The sequence below is a fragment of the Physella acuta genome, unplaced genomic scaffold (assembly GCF_028476545.2).
Source record: "Physella acuta isolate Inbredline_101_S28 unplaced genomic scaffold, ASM2847654v3 ptg000641l, whole genome shotgun sequence".
NCBI lineage: Eukaryota > Metazoa > Mollusca > Gastropoda > Physidae > Physella > Physella acuta.
Window position 1 is genome coordinate 140,222 of NW_026732160.1, and position 24,476 is coordinate 164,697.

Consider the following 24,476-nt stretch of genomic DNA (forward strand, 5'->3'; position numbering starts at 1 on the left):
CAGAAAAAAATGTTAAAAATAATAGCAGACGAAATAACATTATTTATTTTGTACCACTTATAGATCTAAGTGGTTTGTTCTTCGTTGTGTTTTGTTTACTTTTTATAATTTTATCGTAAACACTTTAAGACGAGAGAATAGAGCTTACAGGAGTGAGTAAACTCACAAGTTACAAATAACAGGAACAAGTAAATTGTTGTTTTAAACTTTTACTTAGCCTTTTAAGCGTGTATAAATCATAGACGATGATAAGCAATAACGCCCTCGACAATACGTCCCCGTCATATTGTCCCCGTCAAATTGACCCCATCAAAAGGGCTGGCGACAACTAGGCTCCCGTCAATAAGATCCCGAAAATGTACTCACGACATTTAGGCCTCCGAGAATGCGGCTCCCGTTATAATATTAAGACTCCTGACAATGGGCTACCGTAATTTTGATTCCCGACTAAATGACTCTTGATAATAAGGCTCCCGCCGTTAGGACTCCCGACTGAAAGGTCACATCTATACAGCTCCCTACAATTTAATTGTTCCCGGCAAAACCCTCACATTTCAATAGGACTCCTCCTCCCTGTTAGGAATCTCATCTAGGATAGAAAACTCCAAAATCAAACAACTGCTACCTTGTAGTTTGTTCTCGGATGGACAAAGGCTTTGGAAGCATACCCAAAAAGAAAAGCATACTGAGATCAGAATCAACGGTCTGTATGGCGCATAACATGTTGACGCGTATTGCGTTAGAGCAGGGGTCGGCAACCTTTTGAGACAGAAGAGCCAAAAGTGACAATTTACAAAATTTCAAAGTTTTTAAAGAGCCGCCAACATATTTATATTATTATTATTAATATTATGATCTTTAATTAGGATTTAGTATATATATATATATATATATATATATATATATATATATATATATATATATATATATATATATATATATATATATATTTGTGCAAAAAAAATTTATTTCGCAAGGGCGGTGCCCGGGGGGGGGGGGGGGGGTAGAGGTGCGATTTTTCTCTATGTACGGTAAAAAAAATGTGTATGCGGTTCAACACAGTTTATCCGAGTGCCATGAAACTTTGGGGAGTAAATGAAAATACTCCCGAGAGGAAATTCTGCGAAAAATTTTTTTTTTAATTTCTTATGGGCGGCGCCCGAGTTAGTGCATTTTTTTGTCATTACACGTTTTGGCGCCCAGAGTTCCAGAGCGGCTATGTTAGTACTTAGCATCCGTTAATCGGGCGTTCTGCATTGCCAAGTCGTAAGGGGTACTACTATATTCAGCGGCAAAACTGCAACAGACGCAACCGCCGGCACCTCGTCCATTGCGCGACCCGAAGAGCCCCGGGCTCACCTGCGAGCACTATAGTGCCTACATTCGTTTTTTTAGTCTGTACAATAAAGACTCGATGAGCAACAATACGTTCATTTCAAACAGCGCGATAGGCTATGGATACAATGGATTGCTATAGTCGCTCACTAAATTGAGTCACTGCAGGGTGCGATTTGGCGCCCAGGGCTATCCCGTGAGCACTAAGCACCTACCTTAGTTTTAAGGAGCACACTACACAACGACATTCCAACATTCGATAATTAAACCGAGCTAGGGGCCGTACGCGGCGCCCCGGCGGTAGTGTTATCGGGTTCACGAGAGCGCCACTTACCGTCGGTAGTGATTAACGGTGATATTACGGTGAGTGATTAACTTACACTCAAGGCTTTCATACAGCACGCCATGGTGGTGGGCGGTAGTGTAGGAAACCAGTGCCCCGATAAATATGATCCAAACACAGGAATTGTTTACATTTAAATAACTCACGTTTTAAGAAACAAGGAAGTAGTTCTACATTGAAATATCGAGTAACTAAATGTTCTAATAGAATAGCGAGTGTTTAATGTTTATATTTATTATTATATCGTTCATTACTGAGTGTTGCAGACTAATACATTTATGAGTTTTAAAAATAAAATATAATAATTCTTAATATTTGTGCATGGAGCTGAAGAGCCGCATCTTGACACCTAAAGAGCCGCATGCGGCTCGCGAGCCGTAGGTTGCCGACCCCTGCGTTAGAGGAATTCCCGTCCAAATTTACAGTGAAGAACGAAGAAGTAAAACTAAACCCCTGCATCAATGCCATTCGGTGTAAGACGATACGCTTAAATACTACAATGAATTTAGCTCTTGGTCGACAAGCTTTATTTTTCCATTATAGTATCTTGTATAAGAAATAATTCTTTTTTTTTTTTTAAATGTACGTATCCAGCGGAGGGATCGAGAGGCTATAATTTAAGTATCTGGTTATGGCGTTCACACAAATGAGTCGGTAGTGAGCTGGATTTTATAATGGTAAAGTGGAACATGTAGTTTTATTAGATGTATTAAATAGAATAACATGTTGCTATTTTGTGTGGTATCGTCTGATATTTCAGTGAGCCTACTTGGTAAATAATTCTGTTCCGGAGAGGACGACAGGTGTGTGTGTGTGTGGGGGGGGGGGTGTCTCCCGTAGTGATGCCTGAGAGAGTCTGTTCTAAAACTATACCATAAGTGGTAATTAAATACAGGCTATGTGTCTGGAGCCAAAACAAAAAAAAAAGAACGAAAAAGAAGAAGAAAGTCTGGAGCCAATATGTCAGGAATCGAGGTGGGGGTGGGGGTAATCCTGATTTTGCAATTGTTATTATAGGATTATATAATCTATATTGCCTAAATATTGTGCTTATGACCAACTTCACAACAACATTCTTGAAAATATTCTGATTATAATAATTCTCCCACACAATGTGTAAGAAAGCGCATCAGAACCGATTAATTTTATTCTTTCACTGACAGTGGCGTAGGCAGGGGGGGGGTTAGGGGGGGTCATAACCCCCCCCCATAGACCCCTCGGTATATATAAAAAGTATGAGGGGGGGGGGGTGCAAATCGAAAGTTTGAGGGGGGGGGGGTGCAAATCGAAAGTTTGAGGGGGGGGGTGCAAATCGAAAGTTTGAGGGGGGGGGATGCAAATCGAAAGTTTGAGGGGGGGGGTGCAAATCGAAAGTTTGAGGGGGGGGGGGTGCAAATCGAAAGTTTGAGGGGGGGGGGGTGCAAATCGAAAGTTTGTCCCCGGGTAAAAATTGGAACCCCCCCCCCTTGAGACGATCCTGGCTACGCCACTGCTTTCACTACATTAAATTTCAGTAGGCCTAATTGCTTGATGCTTGATATTTCAATAAAGCTCTTTTATACGCCTAAAATTTAAAAAAAAATAGTATTTGTTTGCGAAAAATGTCTTGTAGAAAATTCTAGTTTTACAGGAGAGCAAGGGGACTTAATTATAATTCTCTCAATAATTTTTCCATTGTTCGGTTTTTCAATTATCACACGTAAACAAGTTCGCTAAAATAACCAGAGATCTAGAAACTGTGCGGCTTTTATACCCACATATGTAAGTAATACACATTTTATCACCATTTTCCTGCTTAGTTAAAAAAAATAGATATTGCAAACTGCATTTTAATGAATTATTACCTGTCGAAACGTTGCCAGGCTAACGGATTAAATCTACTGACTACTAGAAAATTCTGGGAAAAATAGGAAAACTGGAATCTGTCATCCGAGCCTATTGTCCGTGTTGTGTGATCCATGTGTGTGTGTGATCATTTAGGCCTACTCAGAATAAACTGAGATCAGCGTGTGATGTACCAGTGAGTTGTATTGCAGGCTGTTTATTCTTAAGTAAACTTCTTAATATTAGTAGGTCTACTTAAAAGTTAAAAGTTGATTGCATGGCTTGGATGGAATTTATTATGAATTTAGAATTTACTCAATTTAGTCACAACCTGGTTGTTTTTGTTAGCCTATTAATGTCAATTAATATTATTAGCCCTATTACCATTTAGTTAATAGTTAATTTAGTAGGCTAATTATTTTTTATTTAGTGGTCCCATTATTATTAGTTTATTAGACATCCTCATCTAGTTATTCTAGTTTCTAGTAATTATTATGTTAGGCACTGAATTAGTATTACTATTACTGTATTACACTATTTAATAAAATTACTCTAGGCTACTTATTAGGTTTTCTTAATTTAATTTAATTATTAAATTACTAATGAAACTGTGAAAGCTTTGACTTATTAAACCTCAAAAAATATTTTTGAAAGTTATTACTGATTTTGTTCTAAATCATTAATTAATACCTTTATGCTTTAATTGAATGCTTTGTTTTTAATTAAAGTATATCTTTTTTTTAGATCAACAAAGGAAGAGAAAAAAACTAAAACCTGGTGCTAGTGTTATGAAATTTATTTGGACTTAACAGATCCACCTGCTGACATGGTAATGGCAAACTACAGTGAATTTAGCAATAACAACTACCTGCCAGGATTTTATAATGGTAAAGTGGAACATGTAGTTTTTGTTAGAGGTATTAAATAGAATAACATGTTGCTATTTTGTGTGGTATTGTCTGATATTTTTCAGTGAGCGTACTTGGTTAATAAATCTGTTAAAATTGAGCTGAATATGTGGGTGTTGATTTAAAGTAAAAAATATCTTTAAACCTAGCAATCCATTGGGCAGATCAAGTAGTTAATATTTTTCTTGACCTCGGCATACAAAGGGATGATCTAGTCAGTATATGCCCAGCCGCCTTTACTTTCTCCAACATAAGTCAGGTACCCATCATAGCTGGATGGACTCAGGGAAGTCCTACAGCCAAACGCTCTACCATTTGACCATGCCATCTCTGGGAGTTAAGCTAGAATAATAGGATACTATAGAATAAATATTTATTTTCGTTAGCAGTATTGTAACATTATTACCACTGTTGTAATCAAAACAGTAATTTATTGTAGTGATGTTTTACATTTATTTTTCAGATATGCAGACTTCAACTTTCAGTTCATTCCCATCCTCACCACAGTTCCGTAGCCCTGTTGTGTCCCAAAACAGTTTTACATTCACTTCTCCCACCCAGTGCAGCACACTTTTAACTCATAGGCCCAGCATACAGGTACTGATGTGATATACTAAAATGGAGGGCATACTTATGCTTACTATCAGCAGCACTAAATTATGGGTTGTTTATATCCCTTCTAGTTCTAGGCATAAAAGCTCTCCCTGGTAAAAACTTGAAAATTAGTATTTAAAAGTTTTTATTTTAGATTTTTACAGAAAAGCAAAGCTCAGTATTTAATTGAGAAAATCCACACTAGTCTTCAACCAATACGATTCTGTAGAAATGTTTTAATCTTATATTTACATGATAATGTTACTCTAGAATAGGTGGACATTTCTGTAAAATTCTCCTTATCTATGGTCAAACAATGTGACCTAACATTTGATTTATTTATGCTTCCTTTTTGTGGACCTATATGCCAGTATTTTTACTCTTCTACTGCAGCATTAGTTTTTAGCTAATTCTTTTTATTAGAAATTACTCCATTGGTTTATTTTACTAAATAGGAATATGCTTATGTTTGAGTTCAATAATTAGGTGTCTTTATCAAACAAGATTTTTAGTTACAAAAAATTATCTACTAGATAGCCTTAAAAAACAATTTTTTTTTAATTTGTACAGTTATATAAACTTAAAACTGTGGGTTAATAGATCCAGAGTTGTTTTTTTTTAAAATCTGAGATCCAAGTTAAGAACACATATATTGTTGGTTGAGTAAAAAAGCTTGACCACCTATTTGGACTCTTAGTTTTACCCTACCTCAAGATGTCCAAAAGTATTTATAACAATTTCCATCATCAATTCCAGACAACTAGCCGTATCAGCAATCTAAGTGCACCAGGTGTTGGCACTTCTTGGCAGCACTCCATCCCTGTAACTATGCCTTGGGGAGACTTGAGTTCTGCAGGAACTACTACAGTTTTTACAGGCGCTCCATTACCTTCATAGTAAGTATTATTCCCAAAAACTTTAACATCAACCAAATTAAGAATAATTTTAATCTAATTTTTGTTTTGTGTTATAAATAACTGTTTTAGTATTAAGTTCAATCTTCCCTGAAAAATATTTATGATTTGTTGGCAATTCTTTTTTCCAGTCCTGAATTAAATATCTCATGCGATAAACCGTTTAGAAGACCAAAGCGCAAAGCACTAGAACTACCAGATGAGTAAGTTTGAATGTGTTCTTATTATGTGAATGTTTGGCAATATTACTAGAAATATAATTTATAAAAGTAACCTGTTTGTTTTAGATTATAATATTTTTTTTACACAGCAATTGTCCTTGATAAACATTTTCTAAACCAAATTTTCATATTAGCTACATTAAATTCACCAAATTTAGTAACCCACAATCTGAAATTTTCAGAGCACCAATGTCTAAAGTATACCTGTGTGCAGATCAGTTTGCAAATATGAAAATAACACAAAAAGAGCAATCAATGTTTGATCAGGTTAAAATAGATGCAGAAGACAGAGGTGTACAGGTCTTCATAGGTGCGCCAGGTACTCAATGTAGAACAGATGCTGAGGCCTGGCAGAGGTTTAGAGAAATAGAAGATAGGTAAGCTTTAGTTAAGATCTACATGGCAAATAAACGTCATTATTTATGTGTTGTGGTAGATACACTATATCCTACTTGAAAGTAAACTGATTTGTGAGCTAGTGTTAGTAGGACATATGGAGTCTACCCTGCTTTAACCCAAGCTGGGAAAGTTTTGCTGACTGTAAAAGTGCTGACCACACAATCCGTTTATAAGCTGAGGCAAAGAAACTCAGGAGTTCTGCCTTACAAATAAGTTCAGACAGTTAATTTTAACATCAACTATTGTTCTTTACTTCACTGCCATGTAAATTAAACATATATATGTATATTTTTTTAGACTAGACTTTGAACTTGAGGAAGATGTTGATTTCAACATAAACAATTCCAATAGTTGGTCTGATGAAGGTCCTCGTCTCAAGGTAGCTGAAGGAGTTTTAGAGTCTGCTCAAACACCCTCTCCGATTCTTCCACGAAAAGTTATGGAAGAGATGTAAGTTGAAATTCTGGGAGATTTTTGGATCAAAGAATAATTCCCCATAAACTGCCCAGCATTTTTCTTCTATCATATATTCCCATAAGCCTGATCTATATAAAGTACTTTCATTGCTGTGTAGTAACTAAAGTCTCACTGTTAACAAGATTTTGAAATTGCTGTCTTAAAGCCAGATGTAATAACTTTTAATTTTTCCTTTACTGTTGTGTCCTGTGGCAGTTATTTTCTATTACTTTGAAACGTTGAAAGATTTTTTCAATTATATTTTAAAAGTTCAAGGATTGTTTTTTAATAAACAGAGGAAAATTATAACAATAAAAATGTTTCTAATGGTGAATTAAGCAAATATTTAATAACTAGATAAATGGCCCGTTGAGGAAGGGTACAACGGGCGCTAGGCTGATAGTGCTGTCTCTTTTCTCTAAACTAAAACCATCCCACCCCCCCACACACACACCCCCACCCCCAACCCCTTACCCCCACCACCCCCACCCCCCACCCCCACACACCTCCACCCCCCACACACCACCCACCCCCACCCCCACACACACCACCCCCACCCCCCACACACCACCCCCCACCCACCCCCACCCACCCACCCCCACCCCCCAAAAAAACATGTCTACCGTCCCATTCAACGAAATATAATTATATACTTTTTCCAGTGTCCGCCCCCTTCCCGAAAATTCTACCCCCGCCCCCGAAAACCTCAAGTACCCCCCACCCCCCACCCCCACCACCCCCACCCCCCACCCCCACACACCTCCACCCCCCACACACCACCCACCCCCACCCCCACACACACCACCCCCACCCCCCACACACCACCCCCCACCCACCCCCACCCACCCACCCCCACCCCCCAAAAAACATGTCTACCGTCCCATTCAACGAAATATAATTATATACTTTTTCCAGTGTCCGCCCCCGAAAATTCCAAGTACCCCCACCCCTCTCCGGGGAGGAAAAAGTCTGAAAGAAACACTGGTGTCGCGCTTAGCCACTACCCGAAGAATTGCATTAAAGAAATTGCAAGAAAACCACTTTTTAGATTAGACACATTAATTAGGCGGTAATTTTATTATAGAGTATCGATGAAGAAATTTCTTTTGAGTTGGGGAGGGGGGGGGGGGGGCTCAGACGTTCTTACGCGTGGGGTGGGGCTTCGCCCCTACCCGAAGAATTGTATGCAAGAAACTCTTCACGCAAACCATTAAGATTAGACAACATTTCCTTTTTATTCAATGTTAACGCGAAAATCAATGACGTCATATAACTGTGAGCACTCTCTGGGTTTGAGATTATTTTCTACTCTACGCTAAATGTGTCGACGTCATATTTCGTTTTTCGAATTACTGTGCATGTTTTTATTTTGCTTGTGTTTTCTCTAGAGCGTTCTTGTCAGACAGAGCGTTCTTGACAGACAGAGCGTTCTTGTCAGACAGCGAAACTATTAGTATTAATATAATAAAATAATTGATAAAGAAAATATCTGCATTTCCAGTTAAGATGTTGAAATTTTTTTTTTGCATTTTACTATAATCTTATTAGTAATACTGGTATAGGTTTTTTTTTACTTCTAAGAAAATGTTTGATACTTTATATCACAATTTGTTTTGTTGTAGATTATTATACCAGTTAATCATTGAAAACCAAGTTCATTTTCCTGTGTATTGCTTTTTTATTTTAAATTTCAACTTTATTAGATATTTTAATAGTAATACTAATAGTATAGCCTTTTTTTATATAATTAAGTAATGTGGGTTTTAAAATATGTCATCCTGATGTTCTGCCTCAAGGAGAGGAAACATGTTTCAATGCCTAAGCATTAAGCTTAAATTGTTAAACTTTAAATGGATTTTAAAATGTGTTAGTTTTTAAAAATGAACTATTCTTGGCTCATTTTAAAATAAAAATGCAGCTAACTTTTTTTTATAAGTAGGGTTTAATATAAAAGAATTTTTATTAATAATATAACAATAATTTTCGCTTAACTTAGTTTAAATAGTTCTTTAGGTTTAATCTTTTTTTCTGTTGCATTATTGAAATGGTTACCAGTATTTTAACAATTTGTATTTCTATTTTTCCTTACAGCACCAAACCATGCATGCAAATAGTGCTGTGGAAATCACCAGGGGAGCTTATTCGTGAAATAAAAAAAGAAGATAACCCTGACTCATCTGATAGTGACTCCAACAAAATGTCAAATTCACCAACTAGATTACCTCTCTTGTCTCGTGATAACATCATGGAAGACAGTTCTGATCTTACACATACTCCCAGTTTATCACCACACTATCAGACAGATGTTTTCAAACTATCTACTGCACATTTTCTCAACTCCTTGCCTACTAATGCTGGTTTGTCAGATAGAACTGAAAATCTGAACTGCAACATAATAGGAAAAGATTCTGATATATTCGATAGCATGGATGATGAAATGCAGTTGTGATGACATTTTTTTAGTATACTTTAAGGACTTTGTGTTTATTGTTCTTTGCATTCATTAAAAAAGTTGATAAACATTTTTTAATTTCCTTAATTTTAATTATTCTGAATTAATTTCAAGATCCCTATTTTTGCACAGAAAGCTGTTAATAGCAAGCTCATTATTTTTTTTTCTATTTAAAAAATGGAACATAGTGCTTATAGAATTACTAGAAATCAGTATTGTTTTGTGTATTTTAATGATGCATGTACAAAGTGCTATCTAAAATGCTTAAAACATTTTCTGTTTAAGATATACTTTATATTGTTTTGTGTTGGTATGAGGTGTATTATTTCTGTTTTCCTGCCCCTTGTTTTTTGGTTATGAAATTGAGTGAGAAATATGGCAGCTGTTTATGTATATTTTTCTGTTTATTGAAGCAGCTCATTCATTATGTATTCCTGTTTATAATGGTTTGATTATTTCATAACCTGTTATTAATTTATCTTGTAAATAATGTAGAAAAGTTTTCACATTTGATAATTAAAAGTATGTGTCTAAGTTTTATAGTTAATGATTTGAAAATAATATGTTAAGCAGGAAAAGAAAACTTGTATTTGATTTTTTCAGGTCTTCATTAATCAAAATAGTGCATTACCTATTAGAATGACCTTTATTGATGTGCTTAAATTTAAATATAAAAATAGAAGACAGAAAGTGCACCAGGACCTAATCTGATTTTTTATATTTTGTAATAAAAATCTTAAAACATTTTGAGTTGAAAATCACAATATTATCTGTATTGTATACACACAAATGTTACCATGAAAAAGTAATGTTACAATTTGTATTCAAATATTTATAAATGATGTTTAACAAAAAAAAAGTACATGTATGTCATAGTTGTACAAGCTTCAGTTATGTGACATATTGTTGCAGAATAAATAAAATCATAACAGAAATGAAGTTCAGAATTAATATATTTGTTTCTTAAGATAAAACTGCATAGATATACTTTTTCTTAGAAAATCTATATCCTGTTAGGCAGTCAATTTTTCAAGGGCATTTTACTTTGTTTTGGCATTACTGTAAAACTTATTTCATAATGAAATAAGTCTTAAAAAATACATTTATTTTATATTTATAATACATGACATAAGTTCATCTATTTAAAAATACTAGCTAGAGCAAAATTGCACACAGTGACAATATATTTAAACAATACACTAGCATAAATATGCTTTTTTTACGTTTAATAATCGATAACTGATCTAGGTAGATCTCAAGAACAATGTTGCTTAAAACACATACAGGTACAATATAAATAAGCTCAACTGATTAACTTTTGTACATCATCAATATTTAAATAAACAAACTTCTGAACTACTTATATCAGCAATAAGTGGATTATTCTTTATAAATAAAAAAAAATCACAATGTAACCAGTATCATTTATTGTGACTGATGAACACTGCTAAAAATTAATTGCAAAACACTACCAAATTAAACCTTAGTTTAAGCACTAAAGGCATAACTTAAAATTTTCTTTTGGCTATCTGTTATGTCTGGATGCCACATATCAAACATGAAAATAACCCTGATGTGGCTTTCATTCAGTCCTTTATGTTGGACTGAGTGGGGGAAAGCATCATTGAAACAAACTATTTTGCCCTCTTCATGAATACGGCTTTCTCCTCCAACCTCAAGGATACATTCATCTTTAGGAACCTTTAGTCCTGACAACATAAAAAAGTTTTATTATGGAAATTATACTGGTAACAAGTAATTCAAATAATAAAATTTTAGTATATTATTCATAATAATTATAATTATTAAAATATTTTCATCTTTTTAATTGAAGTAAGAATAAACAACAACAAAAACAAAGAAGTTGGACATTTCAATAGATTCAGCTTATCTTTGATTCAAAAATTATTATCAAGCCTAAATAAAAAAACTAAAATAAAGAAGTTTTTCTTTTTAAAAATCTGGAACATTTTTTGTGAAGTAAATTATAACTCTTCTAGCTTTAGCAGAATCAATAATTAACAGTATCTGGGTATTTTCCTATATTAGGCAAGAATCAGAAATTAGAAAGGTAGAACAATCTGATATTCTGAATCTGCATAGACAAGAGGGACAACTAACTCAAACCTAACCCTATGCCTTACTCAAAAAGAATACATTTTTTGTTTGTTTGGCTGATTAAGAAATAAGGACAAAATCTGTTGCTATAAATCTGAAATGGAAAACAAAACACACATTAACAAAAACTAAAAATCTGATACCTAAGCTTGAACAATTTGGGATAGCGTGGCCTAGCAGTGGAGCGCTAGACTGCTAACCCGATAATTTTGAGTTTGAATCCGGGTTCAAGTTAGTGGAACTTCCCTGAGTCCACCCAACTCTGATCGGTACCTAGCTCACGTTAGGGAAAGTAAAGACGGCTGGGCATAGTGCTGACCACATTATCCCTTTATATGTCGAGTTCAAGAAACATATGAACTCCACTTCATCTGCCTGATCATTGGTCTCAAGAGGAATCTTTTAAGCTTGAACAAGCAAACTTACCTAAATGACATCGAATCCTGCAGTTTGTTGAGCCACAATGTTTTGCAATCAAAGTATTTGGATGAACAACAGAGAATGCAGCATTAGCAAAAATATTACCATTCATAAAATATGGTATTTTTGTCAGAACATCATAAGTAAATGGACACAATTCAGCCACTTTGGTTGCTTTGCCTTGATCAAAAATATGTAAAATACTCCATTTACCAGATGCACTACTATTTGTTTTCCAAAGACCTTGAATATCTTTCTCAGGACTATTATAAACATTGATAAATTCAGAATATATTTGGTGAAAATACTTGTCTAGGATCTGTAAAGCTGGAAAGTCATTTTTTGACCAGAACGTCTTCTCTCTTAGTCCAGACATTTTAAAAACAACTGGAGTCGAGCTACTAATGCTGGGAGATGATAGGGTATTTATATCCGTGACTTCTTCTTTCTTTTTTATTAAGGCGAGCGATTTTCGCAAATCCAACAACAGACTTTCCACATCATATTTTTTTACTGAGGGATCATTATCAGCAAAATAACTTAGTCTGGTAAGGGCCGTCTGAAGGGTAGAGTGTCCTCCAGCACACCTGACACACTCTAATGAATTGCACAGTGTGTAGCTGTTTCTGATTTTATTTCCAGATTTACTCTGGTCACTAATAATAGTACATTTCTGTGAATACCGCTTGTTAAATCGCCAAATTATTAAGAAAGTTAATATGACACACAAGGCAAATGTAAAAAAATAAAGTATGTAGGCACTGAAAATCTCCATTGTCAACCAATGTGGGCTGTGGTAGTCTACTCTATCGATATTTTGAATCAACCCGTCCCTTTGTATCCCTTGCAAAACGAACCCCCAGCTTGTTGCATTACTGAGTTTACTCTGCTAGAATTAGAAGAGTAGATAATTTCATTTTAATTTCAATTAATGTATTGTAGATAAATCTAACTAATAGGCCTAACTAATGTAGAATTATAATTATATTTTATAGGCCTATCAATGTGTAAAGTGTAAAAAAAGGAGTTAAGTTTGCATAAGAAGTAAATACTATTATTTACCTCTTTCTTTACTATTTGCTAAACTAAACTAAATAGTAAATACTAAATACTTAGTACTAATAACTTACTAATAAGTTTAAGAGTTATTAAGACTTAAGGAAGTTAAGACAGTTTAAGTAAAGAAAGCCTACTGGCCTAAACTAAGTTACTTAGTTCAATGAAGTGTATTGGTGTAAGTTACTGTTAAGTTTTATAGTATATAGAATCTACTTGTAGTGTTACTGTTAAGTGATGTGATATGTCTGAACTCTGAAGTCAGCAACAAACTACTTTACTTTTGGACTTTTGTTTGATTGACACTTTTGTAACTAGAATCTAGATCTACTCCTAATCTAAATCTAATCTAGATCTACGTGCTAAGTCGAAAGTCTACACTCTACGTCAATCTACTACTAGGATCTAGAATCTAGATATAGACTTAGATCTAGTACTGCTACTAGATCTACTTAGATTCTAGATCTAGACTTGTTCTAATATATTATGTTTTTTTTTTGTTTTGATTGTGATTTGCTTATGAGCTGCCAGTAAAAAAGTTATATTAAAGGATCAAACACAAAAAGTAATAGCATAGATTTAGATTCTAGATCTAATTCTATTCATATTATTCGCGGGGAAGATGAACATAAATTTGAATTATAATGTTTAGTCTGTAGAGTAATATATTTTTAATTAAGACACAGTTATAATATTCTGTTAAACGATTAATAAACAAAATCTTTAAAAAAATACTAAAAAATAAATCAATTAAATGAATTTACCAATGTGGCAAGCACTAGTATTTCCAAGTTATGTAAAACTAAAACGATCACAGAATTAAACGAACAAAAAAACTAATAATCTAGATCTATTTCTAGTAGTTGAGTGGTAGATCTAGGCCTAGGCCTAAACCGCGTTCTGTATGCCTAGTTTAAACTTTGTATAGACGACTAGTATAGATGTATAGTATAGATCTGTCTAGATATAGTATAGATCTAGCTTCCCTACTGTTTTTTATTACAATAAATTATTTCATAGATTCTAAATATAATATAATGTTATTAAAAATCTTTGTAAAAATGAAAATGGCACTTGCAAGAAGAATTTATTTATATTCCAGTCGTCACGCGTTTGAATCCTTTTGAAAACTTCTTATACTTTGTACTTATATTACAACATATAGAGTACCTTAGACAATATGTGCTAAAGTTAAAGCACTACTAATGGGTCATCTACAAACTCCCTCTCCTAAGGGGTTCATCCATAAACGACGTCACATTATAACTAAAGATGATTATATAGGTAGTAGAATCTATATAAAAATATAATATAAAGGGGTCATCCATAAATGACGTCACGCTTTTTTGACGATTTTTACCTCCCCCCCTCCCCTCCGTCACAAAAAGCCAGACCCCCACCCCTAAAATGACGTCACACCTCAGCCTACAGCCCCCCTCAAAATTGCAGTTGAATTTGTCTTAAAACATCGATATTTTTTCCAAAATCTTGTCTGAACTCTGTCTATATAGAATATAGAGTATTTTAATCAATTCCTAGTACAATAACGTCTAAAATTAGTTTTCTAACATGGCTTTTTTTCTAAGGGCTATTTGTAGTAAAGTACGAATAGACACTCTCTTTTTATAATGCAAAAAAGTGATGTCACTTTTAGTCCCCTCGCCCTCATCACACACCGTCACAAAATTACGGACCCCCCTCCCCCCTACGAGTGTGACGTCATTTATGGACGACCCCTAAGTAGTTATAGCCCATAGCCAACATAGTAAATAGATCTAGGAAGAGACGAAGAGTTTCGGACTTTTTTTTTATGATGTGCAGGTGAGAACAGGTAAGAACACACTTTTTAAATTTTAACATTTTTTTTTGTTTGAATCTGAATTTTAGCTTTTATTTTGCATTTTAAAAAGATTTTTTTAATCTAGTAAATTACAGAAATTCCCCAATTATTTAAACAGTTGCTGTAAATGTAAGTAACCCACGTTTGGGCTGTTTGGGTTTTTTAGTTCCGACAAAAACATCATAATTATTTGTAACATGTAGGCTTTATTAATATTAAAGACTTTCATTCGGGCACCCGTTGGGGGGGGGGGGGGGTCCACTTGTAAAGTAAATATGCACTTCAACCCCCGAAAGTTTCAAATACCCCCCCCCCCCCTCCAGAAAATTCTGAAAGAAACCCTGTATAAATGGTGTAAAAAAAAGAGGGATAGTAGATGGTTTCTAGTAATAATATGTTTATTAGTGTTATGAGCGAAGAGTAGAAATGTTATAACTATTATGGTAGGCATAGTCAAAAATATCCTATTGCAAATTAATGTCATATCACAATTTTATATTACCGTATGCCGTAAAGGCGTAAATTACCATTTATTTAAACTGTACGTAAGGGAAACAGCTTTTGCAGATAGAAAAAAATAATTATTACAGTTATACCCCTTTATCGTTTCCTGGCAATAATTTGTTTACTCTGGGAATGGCTGCTCAATGGTCGTAGCAACAACTGTTTCTTTAATAAATGCCATGAGATTAACCTTGCATTTAATTGTGTAAATATTAAAGTAATTAATTAAAATGGACGATCCACGGATAGAGTGGATAAGAGATCGAGTGTATGATGCACTTGACATTCAAGAAAAAGAAGTATTTGAAGAAATTCTTGAAAGAGAAGATGGTGAATTCGAGCGTAGATTAGGAAAATATCTTAATGACACACCCGTAGAGGGGGAAACATCAATTTTGTTTTACAAAATTGTCCGCGAGGAAGAAGAAGAAGTTGAAGTAGAATGTGGTAATGTATTTCATTTAGCATTAATTTTAATAGGCACATGCCTACTACTAGTACTAGATTAGATTGATTAATAAATAATATAATAGAAAATAGAAATGAATGATACTCAACTGGTAATTAGTAATTTACTTTTTACTAATACTATACTATAGTCTATACTCTAAACTCTATTATTAATTTTAAAAATACTAATAACATACTTAGCCTTCTGCCTACTATACTAAATTTTACTTAAATTACTAAATTAGGCCTAGGCCTAATAATTTAATTTAATTTTTTAGTAGTACTAGCAAAAATCAAAACTACACAATGTTATTTTATTTTAGTTTTAAAATACTTTTATTTTTAAATAGTACTATAAAAATGTATTGAAAAAATTTAAAAGTGAAACTGAATAGTAAACCTAATTGTTAAATTAAAAATGTATTCTATTGGAAATTAATTACTGTAGGCTAACTGTTGTAGATTAAAATTAAGAAATACAAAATTGTAAAATAATACATACTTATCTCCCTCATAGAATCTTGGTGTCTAAACTCTTCATATTATTCATAAAATATCTATCAGTTTTTAATGAACAGTATAACAATTTATTATAATGCATTGAACTTTGTAAGTCCGATAGTTATAGTAGGCCTATAGTTATAGGGCCACCATTTTTTTTTCTCTAGAAGTTCTAAGTCAAATGAAAATCAAGGGGTTAATGAAAAAACAAGGGCAGTTGTTCCAGTGTTAAAATAATACAATACTTTGAAAACTATTTCATAGACTAGAGTAGCTAGTGATACTTGTAATATTTATAAATTACTAGTCAAGATTTTAGTGAACTTTAAAATATCTGTGAAACAACATCAACATTTATATTACAGAACCAGAGATCCCTGACATTAAAGATGATGAAGAAGGAGGGGAAGGAACTGAAGGGGATGAGGCACATGAAGGAGAAGATGAGGTTCAAGCACTGCCAACATCAGAACCTGATGGAGACAGAGATTCTTCCACTCCATCTGATAAAAAAGGTAGAACAAGAAAGTATTACGTTAAGAACAGCTTTATAAATCATGTGTTTTTGCAGAAAAAACAACCTAATTCTTAGTTACTATTAGCTTTTTCATTCATTAACTTAACTTGTGCTAAATAGATTAATAATAATTTCAATATTTTTCATTCTTTTTGTATCTTTTTATAATTCAAGTACTAAAAAGTGTGAGACTAACTATACAGTTAACTGAACAGTTACTTAAAAAAATAAACAGCTTCTGACATAAGTTAAAGAAATCAAAATCAGTATTAACTATTGTAAATATCAATCTCTAATCTTCTTAAATCTCTATTCTCTAACTAGGAGTATACAATTAACTGAACATTAATTTTTAAAAAATAAACAGCATCTAGCATAAGAAATCAAATGCCTCATTAACTATTGAAAATACTAATCCCTAATCTTTTTTATCTGTCTTAATTTGGCTAACCAGCAATAAACAAGCAACAATTGTAATGAACTAATGCTAAAACTTATTTTATAAAGAAATTAAAGAATTTGATAATGTTAATAAAATGACCACTCCTAAATGTGTTTTTAAAAATGTGCCTAATCTTATTTGAACCTACTACAAAGGTAAAATGAAAAAGAAAAAGGGCAATAAAGATGAAAAGTCACAAACTCCAACTCCACAAGCTGACCACAATGCAGACAATGAAACAACTGCTGACACTGAGACTGCTGATAAGGGAGAAGAAGGAGAGGAAGAGAAAGAACAAGAAAGTGCACCAAAAACAGTATGTTTTTTATTTCAGTAAATCTTATTTTTTTTAAATTTAAGGTTATTAATTAGTTGTTTCCATACATTTTGTTTATATGAGCTTTAAAAAAGATATTTTGATTAACTTCTGTATAATATATTGATTATTTTCTTAATAATGTTTGACATATATTAAACTTTATGTTTTTAGAAAATTATCATCCAAAAAGTGTGGCGCACGTATCTACAAATGTGCTACGAACATCTTCCAGAAGAAAACAATGATCATGAGAGCATTTATTTCATACGCAACACAGTAGGAATGGTACCATTGCCTGCAACTTTATCAGAGGCTGAAGAAATCCTTCCTTCTTATTTAGAGTATGGAATTTTGAATGGTCATTCTCTTTTGATGTTGGAGCAAATCATAACAAAGGTAGTTACTTTGTTAATACATGTAAATACAAATCTGTGGTTTAAGTTTAATACTTTAAGTGGGATGTTTCTTTACTCACTTGGCCTACTACTCCTATGTATGTTGGATTTTTATAACAGCTTTGTCAGATTCTTGATTCCAACATATACAAGTGATCAGTTTTATTCTTTGTCTGTATTAGATGTTTAAAAAAAAATTAATGGCCATTTGGGGGGTGGAAGGGTCTGGCTTTTTGTGACAATGTGTAATGGAGCAGAGGTGTGAGGTAAAAAATCTTCAAAACAAATTTATGGATGACCCCCAATCTACAGCTCATAGCTTTATGTTTTTAACTTTCAAGTAACACAGTTATTGCTAAATTTACCATTCTGCACTTTGTAGTTTTATATTTTTAATTTTTAATTGTTAAACTGCAATTATGCTGTATAAATACTGTAAATTTTAAATATCATATACATCTTTAAATAACATAATGCCATTGTACACACAGAGACTTTTTATTTTTATTGTGATATCTAATGAACTAATCTAATAATCTTAAAATATTTCACCAAACCAGTCTTAAAATAGATGGATTTATAGGTTTATTATGTTTAAGGTAAAACATCAATTGTCAAGTGACTTTTTAAAAAGGAATCATAACAGTGTTGACGTCCAATAACAAACTCAATGCTTGATGTCTATTTTCAGGTGTACATGCCATTACTATCCTTCAACCAACACAGAAATGGTGGAGTGGAATCATCTACTGCAATAAAAAACCAGTCCCGTGCTGTAAGCAGGCAAGAAACAGGTACCTCCACAAGTAAAGAAGAGACAGCTAAACAGGATGTTGTTGAATCTAAATCCAAGGCCTTGCTTAGGGATGAATTTCTTATCAACATGCAAAAATTTGCTGCAGCAATTACACGAACATTGCAGCAAATTGAAGGAGAGGTCAGAACTTGACATTTATCTTTAAATACTATAGAAAATTTTGGGTAATTAATAATCATCATCATTCTTATGGCACCCTAGTGAAGCTTAGGGATACAACCACACCTCTCCACCATGTTTGGTTTTTGATGTTGGGCTCATGACATTCCAGCTGCTTGTGCCTCACTGACACTGATATTTTCCAAGTTTGTTTTGGTGTACCTACTTTCCTCTTTTCTTTGAGATTTTAATCTAACACCTGTCTGGTGATGCTGCTAGTTGGTTTACACATGGTGTGTCCAATCTATCCCCATTTGCACTTTTGTATGTCTTTTTTGATAGGGTCTAGCAAAGTTTTTCTCCACAGTTGTTAATTTTTTCAGGCCACCTGATGTTCAGTATTTGATCTGTTAATGAAAGTATGAAGTTTGTTGCTTTTTAATTATATAATATATATGTTGGCTGAATCCTCTTACATTTAAATTTTTTTTATTAAGGTTCGACTTGAAGTGCCTGAAATGGAAATCCCTGATAACATCGAGGAAGCATTAAAAGATGAAGCATTGGTTGAAATGATTCATGAGAAATGCTTGGATTGGCAGAAACAAATCCAGTTTGCTCTTGAAAATCTACAGCAGAGGAAGCGCCATGGCAATGGTCCACTCTCCGAGATCGACTACTGGAGAGAGAGAAATGCAGCTCTTAGTGCTCTAGTTGAGCAGCTTAAAATTCCTTTAGTAAGTCATACAGTAAATTTAAAAAAAAAAATGAAAAATAAATTGTATTTTCCCATGGTCTGAAAATTTTTGTAACTTATTCAAAAATATTAAAGTATTGAACTGTTTTAAAAATTAGTTAAATAAATTAGATCTATATTGACATATATATTTTTTTTAAATATGTAAAAAAAATGTATTTAGCAATAGAAAATGACTGATTTATCAAAATATCTAAAACCATCTGCATTTGAATTCAGCAAATTTTGTTTATGCTATGCAGATGTAGAATGCTCTCTCTATGCATAATACTTTACATCTTGTGCAAATTATAGGTAGCTCGCATGATTGAGATTCACATAGCTGCTGATGGAGACTTTGAGGACACACAATCTGAACTAAACAAATATTATGTGGAAGCCAAAGACAATGTCAGGTTTTTATCAACTCTGGAGAGACATTTTAAAAACATCACCTATGGTGCCACATTCCAGGTGAGACTTTTTTAAAAATCTTCATGTCTAGGTTTTAAGAGTAGTTGGTAAAGACAATGAAATATGAGCAAAGATTGTGCAATCTTTACAAAAAAAAAAAACAACCCACCACAATGTCCCAATTGAAATACATTAAAATACAAAGTTGTCATTAGTTTTCAATATATTAAATTAAAGGAGATTAATTACTTTACTTTATTTTACTTCTAAAAACTGTAAAAAAAAGTTATTTAAAAAAAATGTATGTGTGCTTATTATTAATAGCTAGTAATAATAATGTAATTATAATTATATCTTTAAACTAATTAATTCTTAAGATGAAAACTCATATATGCTGTTAACAAAAATAACATTGTTTAAAACATTTTTTTGTTACAAAGATTGTTACAGAAACTATCCCATCCATGATGAATGCACTTCGGATGGTTTGGATAATATCTCGCCATTACAACAAAGATGAAAGAATGGTGCCACTTATGGAAAGAATTGCATGGGAATTAGCAGAAAGAGTTGCTAAAGTTATCAATGTCAGGGAACTATTTACGTAAGCAGCTATAAGCCATTCAACTTTTTCTTAAATACAAAATTTTGGTTGGATTTATTTTTACTTTAAAACTATCCAAAGAAAAATTTAAAGAATTTTAAAGAGAAAGTTTTTTTTTCAGTCTTCAAACAGAAGAAATAAAACAAAGAACTTCAGAAGCAAAAAAAATGTTAACTACTTGGCAAGAAGTTTACAAAGAAGTCAGACAAAAAATTGAAATTTCAGGCAGGGATCAGCGTTGGGAATTTGACAGGAAACGTCTTTTTGATCGCACAGAATACATGAGTACCATCTGCCAAAACCTGTATGATATTGCACAGGTATTTAAGGCCGTATTATTTTCAGACCTGTAAATACTTAGCTATTCTTGATAATGCAGTTAGTTGCTGTATTCACAAAATACCTCTCTTGATAAAAAGTACTTGAGGTTTTGTTTCTTGTCTGTTTTGAGAGTAGTAACCAGTTGATGACAGTATTAAAACTGGCAGAACCTTAACATTTTTTTTTTAGATAAATTTAAGCACTATTCTTTTTATTCTTTTTATTGTTGTTTTAAAAATTTTTTTTTATTATACAATGCACATTCTGTTACATTTCTCTTTCACCAAAATACACAACAGGTTCTTGAAGAGTTTTACAACATTTTTGGTCCTGAGCTGAAAGCGGTCACTGGAGACCCAGAACGCATTGAAGAAGTTTTGCTGAGAGTGGACAAATTAGTTGAGCCCATTGAACAGGTATTCTTAGGCTGCCTTATACTGTGTATTTAATTTATCTCTTATATATCTTATAAAGGTAGTTGTTGGTCTAAATAAATTAAATAGCTTGTTTGTGAGTCATTTACAAATAAATTTAAAATTCAGTATGGTATTTATTTCAATTTCTTAATAAAACTGAACTCAAACTTGAAGTTTCAAATGCTATCACTTTTTTCCAGACTCATAATGTGTCCATCTTGTATCGTAAATACATTTGTATTATTACTATTATTATTTAATTTGTCTTCTGTAGTAATATAAAATTTAATATTATAATTTTTTTGCCAGCTGACTTTTGATGCCTTCAGCTTAAAAGATTCACAACTCTGGAAAAGAATTATGTCAAATTTTTACACAGAGGTTTCAGAAATTGAAAACGAGGCCAAGACTTTTATTGATGAATCTTTCCAATCTCTAAGATCAGCTGAAGGTGCTTTTGATATGTTGCTGAACTTTAAACATCTAAGGTCCCGTGAGGCAATTAACAACCAAATGATGCAAAAATTCAAAGATATCCTTGTTCAATATGGAAAGGAGGTAATATTTGATGGTTGTTTTTTAGTTTCTTATGTTTTAAAAAAAAATGACTTATCAAAATTCGTTGTTATATGTAATCAAATTCATGCATGAATTGTACAATATGGAAAGGAGGTAATATTTTATGGTTGTTTTTTTTTTTTTTTAGTTTTTAAATATTAAAAAAAAAAGGATTTATCAAAATTAGTTGTTATAACTAATCAAATTCATGCATGAATTGTTCAATATGGAAAGGAGGTAATATTTTATGGTTGTTTTTTTTTTTAGTTTTTAAATATAAAAAAAAAAGGATTTATCAAAATTAGTTGTTATAACTTATCAAATTCATGTCAAATTTATTAAATCTAACACATTACCTTTCCTGATGCTAATGATAAATCCTAAATTTTTTTTTAGAAATTCATAAATAAATTCTAAATAACTAAAATGATTTTGAGATGCTTTACTTTAAGAGAGTTTGTTTACTATCATTTGTTCTAGGTGGACACAATGGATCAACTTTTCATTGAGTTCAAAGAAGGTCCACCTCTAAACAAAAACTACCCACCCACAGCGGGCACAGTCTACTGGACCAGATCCCTGTTTCATCGCATTAAGCACACGGTCATCAGGTTTCTGACCCTGGAGGAAATGATGACAACAGATATGGGCAGATCTGTAGGTTATGTTTTCTTTCTATTATTATGTGGTGCATTGTTTTAGTATGATGCAAGTCTTCAAAGTTTCACCCTCTTAATTGTTTGATCTTTAAAAAAACCTTTCAATAGATGACATGCAGTGAGATTTCCCACCATAACCATCTAAGGGTGAAGAAAAAACCCACACAATTTGCTATGATATATGGGTTCAGAAGCCACAATTGACAAGATAGATAATCTCTCCACTTGGCCATGATATTTCACAATAATTTGACAAAAATTAAGTATTTTATATTAGAGACTAAGGAGACTACCCTAGTTCCCTGAGCCCAAGAGCCATGGGTAGCACACTACTGCTTTCAAGTGCGTTTTGATTTTCTTGCTTAAGCTACCCTGAATCACATTGCACCATAGCAAAGCATGGTCTTAACTATGTACACATAAATAATGAAAATAAAATGTGCGAATTTTACTTTGAAATAATTTTATTGATTGTGAATAGACCAAAGCCAAGTACCTGTCTGTTGGCAAGAGCATGAGAGCATTTGAAGATTTAAAGTATGAGCAGTGGAAGGAAAATGTGGAAGCCTCCTTGCCTGGACTTTTAAAAAGAAATCTGCTTGTCAAGAAAACAAACCAGATTGGGTCAGCTTCAGCTTCTCAGCAGATTCGTAGTTCAGTTACTGCAATAGGAGATGCAAATGAGGAGAGGAATTCAATTGGAGAGATTCAAGGTTTGTCCAGTTGTTTGTTGTTTGTTTTAGAATGTTCAGTTAAAATTCATGAAACCTTATTATTTTAATGCTCTGTAGAAATCTTTTTCCATCACAGGTAATAATTGCTATATTTAATTTGTATCTCATGAATTATGTATTAAATCTTACAAATTGACTAAAGTTAAAGTTGAAACAGGAAATAATGAATTGAATCCTTACATAAAAAAAATAATGTGCAAACACATCTTATTAAAAACATGTCATATGTCATGTAATATGAATCAGGACTGATGAAAGAGAAAAATGCACCTACTGAGATGGCTTTGCAGTGTGAGTCTATATTAAATCCAACTTTTTTTCTGAACACTTATTCAACTTTATTTTGATAATTCTTTTTTTTAAAATTTCTGCCATGTTTTCCAATTATTTTTTTTTGCTAGATAGTTGTAGGTATTTATTTATATAAATGTTGTAACTAAAATGATTGCAGATGTATATTTAGAAATTCTGTCTCAAGATTCTTGTTTTTATCAAAACTTTTCATATATTTAAAAATATGACTTCATCTTTCTTTCGTTTTCTAATTATATTCAAACATTTTCATTTGTAAATTTAGATCTAGTTTTTTTTTATTTTAGAAAGATTTTAATTCTATTTTTCCACCTGTTCTTATATATTCTATTTTATTATAGAGCTTTGTATACTTCTTATATGTATGGCCATTTATATAAATATAGTAATTTGTCACATTAATTTTTCTTAAGTTCCAAAGTTTTTTTTCAGGCTGAATTGTTTTATTAATAAAGGCACACTTATTTTTTATTTTTATAAATATTGTTGTGATTTTCACACTAAATGTTTTTATAAGAAATCTAGAAATAATGTTGCGTGATTATATTAAAAAAATAGGACTAAAGGTATTTTTCAAACATGTTAATTTTTCTTTTGCTTTTGTCACCAAGGAAGCTAAACTAAATTTTATTACTTAAGATGGTTAAGAGCATCCCTGAGTAAATTTAAAAGTATCTATAAAGTTGTTTTAAGATAAATATATTAATAGATAAAATTCTAGCAAAAAAATTGTTGCTTCACCAAAGTGTAAGACATTACCACATGTTTTAATCTGTTACATTATCTGAATTAAAAAAA

General features: G+C 32.6%; 3 protein-coding genes across 10 annotated transcripts in view; 2 read left to right on the forward strand and 1 right to left on the reverse strand.

Annotated features, from left to right (window-relative positions):
* Positions 1-2,238: 2,238 nt before the first annotated feature.
* Positions 2,239-10,365, forward strand: LOC131948361 (uncharacterized). Of its 3 annotated transcripts, XM_059309953.1 has the most exons (9): positions 3,349-3,439; positions 3,541-3,698; positions 4,247-4,389; positions 4,874-5,007; positions 5,761-5,900; positions 6,050-6,121; positions 6,322-6,516; positions 6,836-6,988; positions 9,086-10,365. In XM_059309953.1, exons 3-9 carry the CDS (start codon positions 4,329-4,331, stop codon positions 9,441-9,443), a joined length of 1,113 nt encoding a protein of 370 aa, XP_059165936.1. In that variant the 5' UTR covers positions 3,349-3,439; positions 3,541-3,698; positions 4,247-4,328; the 3' UTR covers positions 9,444-10,365. The 3 variants fall into 3 exon arrangements, with proteins under 3 accessions (XP_059165938.1, XP_059165935.1, XP_059165936.1); XM_059309955.1 differs by lacking the exons at positions 3,349-3,439; positions 3,541-3,698 and adding an exon at positions 2,239-2,355; XM_059309952.1 differs by lacking the exon at positions 3,541-3,698 and having other exon boundaries at positions 3,343-3,439; positions 9,086-10,364.
* Positions 10,366-10,371: 6 nt separating this feature from the next.
* LOC131948362 (aspartate beta-hydroxylase domain-containing protein 2-like) lies at positions 10,372-16,353 on the reverse strand. Of its 5 annotated transcripts, none has more exons than XM_059309960.1 (3): positions 16,337-16,353; positions 11,991-12,873; positions 10,372-11,155 (listed from the first exon to the last, which is right to left on the reverse strand). In XM_059309960.1, exons 2-3 carry the CDS (start codon positions 12,757-12,759, stop codon positions 10,935-10,937), a joined length of 990 nt encoding a protein of 329 aa, XP_059165943.1. In that variant the 5' UTR covers positions 12,760-12,873; positions 16,337-16,353; the 3' UTR covers positions 10,372-10,934. The 5 variants fall into 5 exon arrangements, with proteins under 5 accessions (XP_059165943.1, XP_059165942.1, XP_059165941.1 ...); XM_059309959.1 differs by lacking the exon at positions 16,337-16,353 and adding an exon at positions 13,322-13,522 and having other exon boundaries at positions 11,991-12,870; XM_059309958.1 differs by lacking the exon at positions 16,337-16,353 and adding an exon at positions 13,322-13,522.
* The window catches only part of LOC131948360 (dynein axonemal heavy chain 10), a 46,984-nt gene continuing 38,015 nt past the window's right edge, over positions 15,508-24,476 (forward strand). The window contains exons 1-14 of one of the 2 annotated variants that reach the window (XM_059309950.1): positions 15,508-15,831; positions 16,701-16,850; positions 17,450-17,610; positions 17,785-18,009; positions 18,700-18,945; positions 19,422-19,661; positions 19,976-20,134; positions 20,515-20,678; positions 20,800-20,998; positions 21,299-21,415; positions 21,725-21,973; positions 22,454-22,630; positions 23,114-23,345; positions 23,613-23,657. In XM_059309950.1, coding sequence (XP_059165933.1) covers positions 15,615-15,831; positions 16,701-16,850; positions 17,450-17,610; positions 17,785-18,009; positions 18,700-18,945; positions 19,422-19,661; positions 19,976-20,134; positions 20,515-20,678; positions 20,800-20,998; positions 21,299-21,415; positions 21,725-21,973; positions 22,454-22,630; positions 23,114-23,345; positions 23,613-23,657 — 2,581 coding nt within the window. In that variant the 5' untranslated portion in view covers positions 15,508-15,614. The remainder of the gene's footprint in view (positions 15,832-16,700; positions 16,851-17,449; positions 17,611-17,784; positions 18,010-18,699; positions 18,946-19,421; positions 19,662-19,975; positions 20,135-20,514; positions 20,679-20,799; positions 20,999-21,298; positions 21,416-21,724; positions 21,974-22,453; positions 22,631-23,113; positions 23,346-23,612; positions 23,658-24,476) is intronic. The other variant, XM_059309951.1, reaches the window with a different exon arrangement.